Below are 11,309 nucleotides of genomic sequence, written 5' to 3'. Positions count from 1 at the left end.
GAGGAGGTGGGTGAAGTGGGCGGAGAAAAGGGAAGGGCGTCTCATCCGACCAATTAGAAAGCTGAGGTGTCCTCCCCGTACAATTAATAGGCCTCCGGGAAAGGGGGCGGGGCTACGGCGAGGACGGGGCTGGGTGGGGGGAGGTGGAACAGCGGACGGCTGAAAATAGGCTCGGTGGCGGTTGCGGCGTTCTCCTCTGGGAGGAAAGTTCGGGTCGTGCTGCTAGCCCGCGACTCTCCGTGCGGCGCCTAGCAGGAAGTTCGGAGCCCGGTTCGCGGTCGCTGCTCGCGGGGGCGTCTCCTGTAAGGACCCAGGGAGAGGTTGGGGGTTGGAGGTCAAAGGGCACGGGGAGGGGGTGCACCCATGTAAAAGGAGCGGCCAAATAGGCTGAGTCCATGGGGGCCAAGGGTGACCCCAGGCTCGGCTCCTCACTCCTCTGTCCCTTCTTCCCTTCTCGGGATCCTGGAGCCAGAGCTGGAAGGAACCTTAGCTCATCCTTCATTAGGAAGGAACCTCTGGTCCATTTTACAGATGGGAAAACTGAGGCACGGGGTGGGGAAGTAACTGGGCGTCCTAGAATCCTAGATCTAGAGCAGGAAAGACCTTCAGTCCGATGACCCGCATCATCCAGAGGGAGAAACTGAGGCCAGAGGGAAATAAAAGTGAAGCAGAATAGGAAGAATTCGAACCCAGGACCTTTGGTGTCCTATTCTTAACTTCTTTCTCTTCACCTCTGCGTTCATCTCACCCCATCCCTCTTCTTCTCCTTTTCTTTCCCGTGGTCTATTCTCTCCTCCTCTTGTCCAGGACACCAACGCCCCTTAGCATTATTTTTTTGAAGGAGGGGGTGGCTCCCAAATCTACCCCTTGCTATGGGGAGAAGTTGCACCCTCTCCTTGTGTCTGCCTGGGAGCCTTTGGGAGGCTGTTTGAAAGTGTCCTCTCCCTTCTGGCATCTGCTCAGGGACTCACCTGGTCTAACACGCCAGCACCCCCATACTCCTCAGGCAGCTGACCGTGCCCTACAGATGTGGGGGGACAGAGCCTACCCCTCATTCCCCAAAACGTACTCAGAGGGAACGCAGGTTTTTAAGTGGAAGATACTTTAAAGGTCATCTAGTCCATTTTACAGGTGGGGAAACTGAGGTGAAGCACTTACCCAGAGTTATAGGAGCAGAAAGTGTTCCAGCTAGGTTTCAAACCATGGCTGTCTGATTCCAAATCCAGCACTCAGGAGCTTGGACCATTTATACAGTGGTCTTCTTCCTCCTTGTCCATGGATAGTGTGATAGAGATCAATAGGGTCCCCACAAGAGAGAGTGGCAGTAGTGCCCTGCCCTGAGCTAGAATACTTGTATTCTAGTCCCAGCTTTGATTGGGACTGTACCCACTGCCTCATCTTTGGGGGCTTCTGCTTTCCCCTCTAAAAGGAATGGGCAGGTGCTCTCCAAGGTGCCTTCCGGCTCAGTGATCTCAGTGCCCTGGCAGCGGTTGGGGGAGCTTGCCTTCAAGCACACACCTTGTGTCTGAGAGAGTAAAGGGTCAATCAGTTATAGGACATGTCAAGGTTCTGACCTCCAGAAAACCTTCCTTTTTAGCTTTGCTGAGTAGGGTTGGGGGAGCTTGCCTTCAAGCACACACCTTGTGTCTGAGAGAGTAAAGGGTCAATCAGTTATAGGACATGTCAAGGTTCTGACCTCCAGAAAACCTTCCTTTTTAGCTTTGCTGAGTAGGCTTCCCACCCTTAAAATAAACAGTAACAGTGTAATAAAGTCAGTGTCACTGTATCTCCTTCACCTCCCATCTAATCTAATCTGAAAGGCAGTTCAGCCCGACTTGGCTCCCCTTCCCAGACTCCATCCCCAAGATGGAATTATGGGTACTCTTGTCATTGTGTGCAACAAACTTGCATTCTGAGAAATTACTCCACTCTCTGCTGCTTCTTGTCAGCATCTTGGGCTTTGATTTGGGGGAGGGGGTGGATGGGTTAGTATAAAACGGATTGATTGGTCACAGTTGGAGAGATTTGTTGGGAAAATTGCTTGAGAGTCAGGGATTTTTCCTAAGGTTTGGGAGGAAATTTGGCCTAGATTAAAATGAAAGAATTAGCTGTCTTCAAGTATTTGGGGGGGTCATCATGGAAGAAAGATTAGGCTCCTTCTACTTGGCCCCAGAGGGCAGAATTTAGAAGCAAAGTGTGGAACTTGCTGAGAGGGAAGCCCTAGTTTGATGTAAAAAGAAATAGCTTCCTAAGAGTGAGAGCTATCCAGAAGGGAAATGGACTAGGAGGAGGTCCCTGTCAGCAGACAAGGGCTGCATGACCTCTTGTCGAGGAGGCTTTAGGGATTCTTGTCCACGTCAGCCTGGACCAGATGACTACTCTAAGATTCTGAGGTTACAGGCCATAGAATAAGTCATCAAGTGCAAAGTTCTGTAGTGGGATCTCCTTGAGGGCCACATCTTTCTCAAGGTTTTGTGAATGGCAGGGAAGGAAGGAAGGAAGGGAGGGAATACATATTAATGTAGCCCTACTATGTGCCAGATGCTGTGCTGAGCACTGTTTAAAATTATGAGCTCATTTGATCCTCACAACAACCCTGGGAGATAGGTGCCACTTTACAATCAAGGAAACTGAGGCAGAGAGACGATAAGCTTAGGGTCACATAGCTAGGCCCTGTCTGTCCATCCACTGTACTACTAACTGCCTGTTACTGGAGATGTGATTGTTTAACTATATAGAAGGAATTGTGGACAGGGTGAGAAAGTCTTTAAAGGTGGAGGGACGTTACAGACCCACTTTCTTGTCCTAGTGTATTACTGTTAAACTTGCTTTGCTGCCTTGGCCATTGGATTCTGTTTCCCACTGGCCCCATCCCCCATGGAATCTGCCTCAGAACTGTGGGGAAGATGAATGAAATGTGGATCCATAAATGTTGAGGACTCTTTGTTATGGGTCACTCTCAGAATAGAAAGAGGCATTCTTGTTAGAGTTCTCTGCATTTTCTCTTTCTTGTAAAACTCTAGAAGATGCTCCTGATGGCAGAGTCTTTGAGACGCATCTGCAGGGCAGCAGTTTTGAAGAGAAGACTGAGCAAGGTACCCTTTCAAGCCCTCAACGCCACATCCTGAAATTGGCAGGAGGGGAGGCCATGGCTGGGAACGTGGGTGATGACGTCCCACTCATCTTGACCCTTGAGGACAGCGGGAGCACTCCACTGGCACCATCTGACCACCTGGGACCAGAGGATTTGCCCAATGAAAGTAAGATGACAGAGACTGGGGGAGAGCCCGTATTGTCTGTTCTAGGGGTCAGTAGAGGATCTCATGGTATGCTGTCTCTGGGGAGACATCCATCTAAGCCCTAGTTTGATGTAAAAAGAAACAGCTTCCTAAGGGTGAGAGCTATCCAGAAGGGAAATGGACTACTTGAGGTGCCTGTCAGCAGACAAGGGCTGCATGACCCCTCGTCGAGGAGGCTTTAGGGATTCTTGTCCACATCAGCCTGGACAATGTGATAGCGTGATGACATTATAGGTGTAAAAGTTCTGACTTAGAAACTGCAGGTGGGGTGACAGTGTGGCTGGGCCTCTGCCTCTGCCCAGTGGGCTAAAGAAAGTTCCCAGAATTTAGAGGAAGAGGATCTAGGTTCTAGTCACCTTGAGCAAGTCTTTGTTCTGGCTTCTTATCTTTAAATGGAGATAATTGTGTTTATACCACTTACCTCTGTGGGTTGTCTGAGAAAAGTGCTTTGTAAACCAATTTTTAACTTGCCTTTCTTGAATCTCAGTTTTTCTTTTCTGGGACTTGCATTTACCTGAAGGTGGTATCACCTGAAGGTTTTTTGGGAATTCAGTCTCCCCTGTTTAACCAAAGAAGTGATCCTAGTTAGTCTTCCCTAGCTTAGAACTCTTTGCAAATAAGTGGGGAGCCTGGCTAGTCTTTTTGTAACCCCTGCATTACTCAAGAAGGAATGGGAATGCGGGGAAATCTGTTTGCCTTTAAAGTGGACTATTGATTTGAGGTTCTGTTTTTTTGGGAGGATTTTTTTTGGTTTTGGTTTTGACATGACTCAAAGGCTAGCCCAAAGTGGATATAAAGAGATGGTGTGCTTTAATTTTTAAAATTTAAAGTGTGTTTCTGGCAGAATGTGACTGTTTAAAAACCTTTCTGGTTCTTGTCCTCAGGTCATCTCTCCACTGAGACAGGCTGAAGAGAGGTTTAAAATAGCTGCCATTTCCTGTCTGGGCTTCTGTTCTACCAGACTATCTGGTACCTTAGCAACTGAATTTTCTAGTCCTTCTCTTGCTGTTCAGGGGTTTACTTGGGTGTCTTTAATCAGGACAGAGGATTATTGTTTATTTTCCCTGCAAGAAACTAAGGCTCTAAGAAGCACAGAAAGAGTCCAGCCCAGCTACATGTTTTCTTGTCCAAATAAAATACAATGGGAGCTCTTCCCTTCTAGATAAGTCTCTGATAAAGATTATGTTATGTAGGAGAATAGTGTCTCTCAGAAATGAGAATGTTGCCTGGGGCTTGCTACATTTGTCCCTGTAGATTCCTTCTCTTTTTTCAGCTGCTTAATCCAGTTACTCTGGAAGATTAGATGGTGAACTGTCATCTTCCCACCTCACTGTAACTGGTCTTTCCCTAATGCCCCAGCATCACTTAAGATGTGGGAGTATGGGCCACTGGCCTTGGTCTTTTGAGTCAGGGGTGACATCAGCGGCTATATGGCAGAGATTAAATTACCTCCAAAACTAACTTCAGATGCTGCTTTGTATTACTTTTGGGGCTCTTCTCCTATTGGGAAGGTAAGATGTAACCCTTTATTGCTTAAGTGAATTGTGGGCTATAACCTGTGACTGGGAAACTAAAGGTAATTTATTGAAGAGTTATATCATAACATATTATATATATGACAAACTGCTTTTACCTATATAATCTTATGTGAACTTCATACAAATACCCTATGAAGGAAGTTATAACAGTATTATCCTCATTTTACATTGAAGAAAATGAGACTCATGGTTACATAACCTGCAAAGGTACCATGCAAAGCTGAAAAATAACTATTTCCCAATCAGTAATCTCCAGAAGGCTATCATATCTAACTTTTCTAAAATTTTATTCATGTGGTTTTTTTCTTGTTTTTGGTTTTTGGTTAGATTTGTCTAGGTCTGAAAGGGGCATGTTGAAGTCCCCCCAAATTATTGTTTTACTATTTTGTTCTATTTGCTTTTCTATTAGCTTTTCATTAGGGTGTTTAGATTCGGTGTCACTCAATCCATACATATTTGATATGGAAATTGTTTTATTCTCTGTGGTGCATTTAAATTTCACATAGTTTCCCTGCTCATGAGGTTAAGTGACTTGACCAAAGTCACATATCTAGTTAAGTTCAGGAGCCAAGACTTAAGCTTAGCTTTTTGACTCTGAAGTCTGGTACTGCCATATTACTTTCCTACCTTGCCTCCTTTCTTCTTTTTGCCTCCCCTAAACATTTGTAATGCTTTCTACCTCAATATAGTAGATAGCATTCACCAACTTTCAGAGTGTTTTGGGATTGTTAAGTACAGGAAACTGAGCTGCCCTTGAAATCAGGCAGCGGTGCCAGCATTGGACAGGTAGGCTATTGAGTCACAAGTTGTGGGTGGGCAAAGGCTCCAGGTAGTGCCCAGAATCCTTATCACACAGTGACCAGGCCTTGGAGGCATTTGGACTCAGACAGTGGTTTGTGGTCTGTCCTTGGACAGGCCACCTCTTTTTTTTTACTCTCAGGAAGACAGAAGACATCATGAAAATTCACATTTCCCTGATGCTATAAGGTAGCAAAGCACTTTGCTCACAGCAGTCTTTGAGGACGCAGCCGGAGTAGAATTATTCCTATTTCACAGGTTTACAGGGTGAAGCCTGTTGGCCACAGCCTCACAGCTTGTAAATGGCAACCACAGATCTTTCCCTGATACCATATCTCATCAGCATTGTGCTTTTCAGGGACCATGTATTAAATGACTAATTACATGTGGCACTCTGCTCTCCAGAAAACTAAAGTGTTTACTTAAGATAGTCACCTGGATGGGGTTAGGGAAGAGGCTGAAGCCAATTTGGGAATGGATGAGAAGGCGTTTCTATGACACATACATGTAGCATGTTTTGGGGGGCCGGAGATAAACACAAAGAGTCCCCTTAGAGATGTTGGAGAGGAAAGTTAATTGGGGCTTAGAAGTCGAATCATAAGTTGCTTTCTTGTTTTGTTTTCAGATTATGGGGTTGGGGTGGTTTTGTCCCTTTCCTGGGTAAGTGCTGGCTTCCTGGGGGAGGTGGCTTCCTGACCAGGTCCTGGTTAGCCAGTGAAGTACCCAGCATGTTCTTGCCAGGTCCTGCTTCTCCTGGGTCCTGAGAGCACAGCTTCTGCTGTGAAATTTGGTGTTGTCCACAAGGTCCGAGTGGTCTCAGGGAATCTTGGCCAATCTTCGAAGGGCAGATGGGCCACTTGGAGGTTTCAGGCTCCCTCTCACTGTGACCCCCAGCAGCCTGTCCGATCCCAGGCTGCCACACTTGGGAGGGGACCATGTCCTGGTCCCCCCCCCCCCCCACCCTACAACAGCCTGCTATATCACAGGGGTGGCCTTCCTGGATCAGAACCAGAACGAAGCAACAAGGACCTTAAAGCTGTTTTTCCATCTGGCTAGGGAATAGGACATGAGACTGGAGGTATAGTGTCTTTAGGCAGAGATGGACCATTCACTTGTCCTTGGTTAATCACTTCTGAATTGCTTGAAGGTTTTAGGAAATGTTTTTTCCACAACCCCACTGTTGGGTAATTTAGTGTGAGCATTATTCCCTTTTTTTTTTTTTTTAAGCAATCGGGGTTAAGTAACTTGCTTAAGGTTACACGGCCAGGTGTTTCTGGGTGGGTAATAAGTGTCTGAGCCCAGATTCGATTCCCAGGTCATCCTGACACTGGAGCTGGTGTTCTTACTCGCTGTGCTACCTGGCTGCCCCGCATTATTCCCTTTTTACAGATGAAGAAACTGCGGTCCAGAAATGTGAAGTCCATCCATTTTAAGGCTCACATAACTATTAAGTGTCAGAACTGAACTTCAGATCTAGGTCAAATAGCCACGGGTACCATTTCCAGTAGCAGGCAGGCCCCCCCGATCATACGGTTCTCAGAAAGCCAGGGGAGAAGGACAGGAATGCCTAGAGCTGTGACTTTCCCCTCCAGGGTGTGCCTCGTGGGCCTGCTAGCCCCCTTGGCGCAGCAGCCAGGCTTGAGATAGCAGCCCCAGAGCCCATGGGACCCTTGGCATAAGTAGGGCCCTAGGCTCAGGCTTGTGGATTGTGTGTTGCTTTTCTTTGACCCCAGCTGGTGGCTGCAACCAACTCAGGAAGGAGAGGCAGCCCTTAGCAGCTGGAGACCCAGCCCCAATCAGATTTCTGCTGCCTCCTGGGGTGTGTGGCCAGTGGGCTCCATCGTCGTCGCCGTTCCCGTGGCTTTTTAGGGCCTTGCCCGGGTGCAGTACAGTGTCAACAGGCTCACTGTGGCACCAATTAAAATGAGCAAGCACCAGGCGTGCTGGGCCCGAGCCTCATAACTGAGCCTCGGAGCCTCTCGAGTTCCCCGGCCCTCCGTGGCTCATGGTGGGAGCCTGTCTGCTGCCATGGGCCCCCCTGCCTCGAAATGCTATTTTCCCCTTCTGAAGGCGGGCAGCAGCCCCATCTCAATCGTGGCGGCAGCAGCTGTGCCGTGGTTGGAGTGCCGCCGTTTCCCCATTGCCTTCAGGGGGTCTAAGTTCACATTTGCTCAGAGAGGGATTCATGAGCCAGAACAGTCAGCGTCTACGCCTTAAAGTCAGTAAAGGGAGATGGAGAGGATTTGATGGGTCTCAGCAGTGTATCTCTGGCAGCTTCTGCTTGGAGGACATGCTCCCCAGGGTCAGCCTTAAGGCCGAGCACGGCTGCCTGATCTGCTTCTATGGGGGCTCTTCTGTTGAGAGGGGAAATGACCTGTGAAGGTGGGGAGCCCCTCCCTGCCAAAGGGGGGGCTGGCATGTACTCTGCCATGTGGCATTAGGAGGTAGAAGGTACCTGGGAAGAGAGAGCTGGGATCTCCTGGCCCTGCCATCATGTGCTGCTGGGACCCTGTGGAGTCAGGGCCTCTGATAGAAAACTCTCTTCTCTGTCTTTTCTGTGGAATCCCTGAGTCATGGGAGGGGCTCCACGAGCATCTTGTCCAGCAGTCCCCTGTGCCCTAATAAGACCCAGCCCTGCAGTGACCCAGACCAGGCTCTCCTGTGGACCTCCAGTACTGGGGATCCTCACCTCCTGAGGCTGTCCATTCCATTGCAGGGAAGAGCTAACTGTTAAGACCCTCTTCCTCACGATGAGCCATGTAAGTGAATGTAGGAGACCTCGGCCCCAGCCCAGACCAAATTTGGGCACTTGAAAACAGGCAGCACCACACTCCTGCTATGTGTCTGTACTGCTGTGTGCCCAGAAGTGTGACTGTCCTGCCTGTGACCTGTCAGCCATTCTCAGAAGCCCACACTTGGCCCCTGTCCCCAGGGGATAATGCAGGCTCCACTGCCTAGTGCTGTCCAATCCAGAGGTTCTGATCCTTCTTGTACATCAGCATGTCATGGTCCCCTTTGGAAGAGAAATTCTAAAGTGAGGAATAATGTAGACAGCCAGCTTCTCCCATGTGGCTTGTATGGCTGGTGTGACCTCTCCTGGCCTGAAACGCAGGCCCTCAGGAGATCCGGCCAAGACCAGCAGCTGCCTCCAAGCTGCTTCTCCTTGTCATGCCTTTCTCCCAAGACCACCCCAGCCTCCTGGGAGGGAAGGACGTGTCCTTGGCGGAAGTGGGAACTCCTCTGCTGAGCTTGTTGGCCCACAATCCTGCTCTGGGCTGTGGGCACCGCATTGCGGGAGTCCTGTGGAAAGATTTTTGTGGCCTCTTTATTCCTCACAACCCTTGTGAGGTGAATGAATGGGACATTTTCCTCATTTTCCGGTGGTGGAAAATAAGAGCCCGAGAGGAGCTCTTTTCTGCTCAGAGTGACAATGAGATCTTTTTTGTTGGGGGGAAGTAGGGGAGCTTACAGAGGAAGAAGGCAAAGCAGAGGGCACGAGGGAAGCATTTGCTAAAATCCTCAGAAAGCTGGCCTAAGTTCAGGAGGGGATGCACATAGAGCAGAGGTGAGGCCCAGTCTGAATGAAAAGCCACATGCCCGATGTTCACAGTTTCACACAATCCTCTTTTCTTTCTAGATTGAACTGTTTGTGCTTGTGGATTTTTAAGTTTATAATAAAAAAGAAACCAGTGTTTTTAAGTTGCAGTGACGTGCTTTCCAGGGTCAGCCTGGGGAGTGCCAGAACCAGAGCCTGCTGCCTCTGGCTTTGGGGTGCTTTTTGCATCTCTCTCTTCCTGAGTTTTCTCTTGAGGACGCAGCTCTGCAGCTGTCTGCAGTGGCCTGGGAGCCTTCACTGATACTGAAAGGGGAACTGGGAACCTGGAGGCTTTGACTGACATATTTGGTGACAGGTGGTGTGAAATGTGTAACTCAGGAGTGGGGACCCAGAGGAGGGGGACCTTTGGCGATCTGGGCACGTCCCCTTCCTCCTCAGACTGCCCTTAGGAGCCTGGAAAGGCCATCATGGAAGTATCAGCCGCTCTCCTCTCTAGTCCAAAGACAAAACGGAGGGGGTGGGGTGGGAATACAGTGTGAGAAAGGTTTGTATATTTGTAGTAGACTGAGGAAGGAGAGAACATTGATAACTCAAGGGGAGTGGGAAAAGTTGCCCAGAGAAGATGGCACTTGAGCCTTGAAGGGATTCTTCAGGCAGGGGTGAGGAGGGGAGACCTTGCAGCTCTGGTGACAGACTCTGCAAAGGCTTGGAGGTGGGAGTTGGAGTGCCATACGTACTTGGGGATAACAAATGGAAATAGTGGGCACAAGAAGTACTTGATGAGTGTGTAGGTGGCACAGTGAATAGAGCACTGGTCCTGGAGTCAGGAGGACCTGAGTTCAAATTTGATCTTAGACACTTAACACAAAATACTAGCTGTGTGACCTTGGGCAAGTCACTTAACCCCAGTTGCCCTACCTTCCCTCTCCAAAAAAAAAAAGCAAAAGCAAACAAACAAAAAAGGAAAGAAAAAAAAGTATTTGATGGTAAGCCTGGAAATTTTGGGTGAGCCCGACGGTTAAGGGTTTTGGATCCTCTGCTCCTGTCCCATTTTTGGGGGGGGGGGGGCTTTTCTTGCCTCCTCCCAGAAACAGCAGTCCCAATATCAAGTCTGTTTTCCAAGTCATCCTGTCCCTGCCCCCGGCTCTTCTCAGGAGCTAGCTAGGGTTCACTCTTCCTTGATCATAATATTCTTTCCTTGTTATAAAAAATGAACCTGCGATTTGATCAGTGGAGAGTTGCTTATTGTTAGGTCATTTCAACTGTGCTTGATATTGTGCCCCCATGTGGGGTTTTCTTGGCAGAGATATTGGAGTGGTTTGTCATTTCCTTCTCCAGCTCATTTGACAGATAAGGAAACTGAGGCAAACAGGGTGAAGTGACTTTCCCAGGGTCACACTGCCAGTAAGTGACTGAGGTCAGATTTGAACTCTTGCAGATGAGTCTTCCTGACTCTTTAAGTCCTGCACTATGCAATATGGCACCCCCTAGCTGCCGAGTGTAAGGCATTCACTGCTATCTGTGTGTGTGTGGGGGGGGGAAGGTGGGGGTGTCTCAAGGCATGCAGTGACTGAGCTGGAGTTACAGAGCTGTTGTGTGTTCCTGAGCCCAGTCTCCCTGCTCAGAGGCCGGCCCATTGGCCACTCACGATCCCATGCTTCTTCTTGGGCCTTCTCCACCACTTAGGAAGAGCTCCCCCAAGATGATGACAGTTCTTCCTCTCCCTTTTTCCTCATTCTCTGAACAAGCAGTTTACATGCCACGTTCCATACTCTTCAGTGCCCAAAAGCCGTCTGTGTGGCATCACCTGCAAAAAGTATCCGTTACAAACCTGTCCAGTGTAGGTATACCTTGCACTGTGTCCCCGGGGAGTGTCTGAATGACTTTTTACAAATAAAATTAGTCAAAATGTGTTAAGGGATTAACTGTTAAAGGAATCCTTTGCTGGTCCCTTTGGTAAAAGAGGAAGTGCTCTTGTAATTCACATCATTTCTCTTTTAAGAGCATTTGGATTTCTGTATGTTGGACTTTCTTCCTGCAGGCTAGACCTGCCCATGTGCATGCCTCTTATCTCTCTCTCTCTCTCTCTCTCTCTCTCTCTCTCTCTCTCTCTCTCTC

At 48.6% G+C, this 11,309-nt stretch overlaps 1 protein-coding gene across 5 annotated transcripts in view; it reads left to right on the top strand.

The window, feature by feature from the left end:
• Positions 1-114: 114 nt before the first annotated feature.
• The window catches only part of TPCN1 (two pore segment channel 1), a 51,462-nt gene continuing 40,267 nt past the window's right edge, over positions 115-11,309 (top strand). For 4 of the 5 annotated variants that reach the window (XM_069081595.1, XM_069081594.1, XM_069081591.1 and 1 more), the window contains exons 1-2: positions 115-302; positions 3,024-3,260. In XM_069081595.1, coding sequence (XP_068937696.1) covers positions 3,149-3,260 — 112 coding nt within the window. In that variant the 5' untranslated portion in view covers positions 115-302; positions 3,024-3,148. Of the gene's footprint in view, positions 303-3,023; positions 3,261-11,309 lie in introns of those variants that run through there. The other variant, XM_069081596.1, reaches the window with a different exon arrangement.

Source organism: Petaurus breviceps, unplaced genomic scaffold (genome assembly GCF_028583685.1).
Source record: "Petaurus breviceps papuanus isolate PSGF00001 unplaced genomic scaffold, PetGlider_PUasm1.0 99, whole genome shotgun sequence".
Taxonomy (NCBI): Eukaryota; Metazoa; Chordata; class Mammalia; order Diprotodontia; family Petauridae; genus Petaurus; species Petaurus breviceps.
This window is presented reverse-complemented; position numbering and strand designations above follow the sequence as displayed.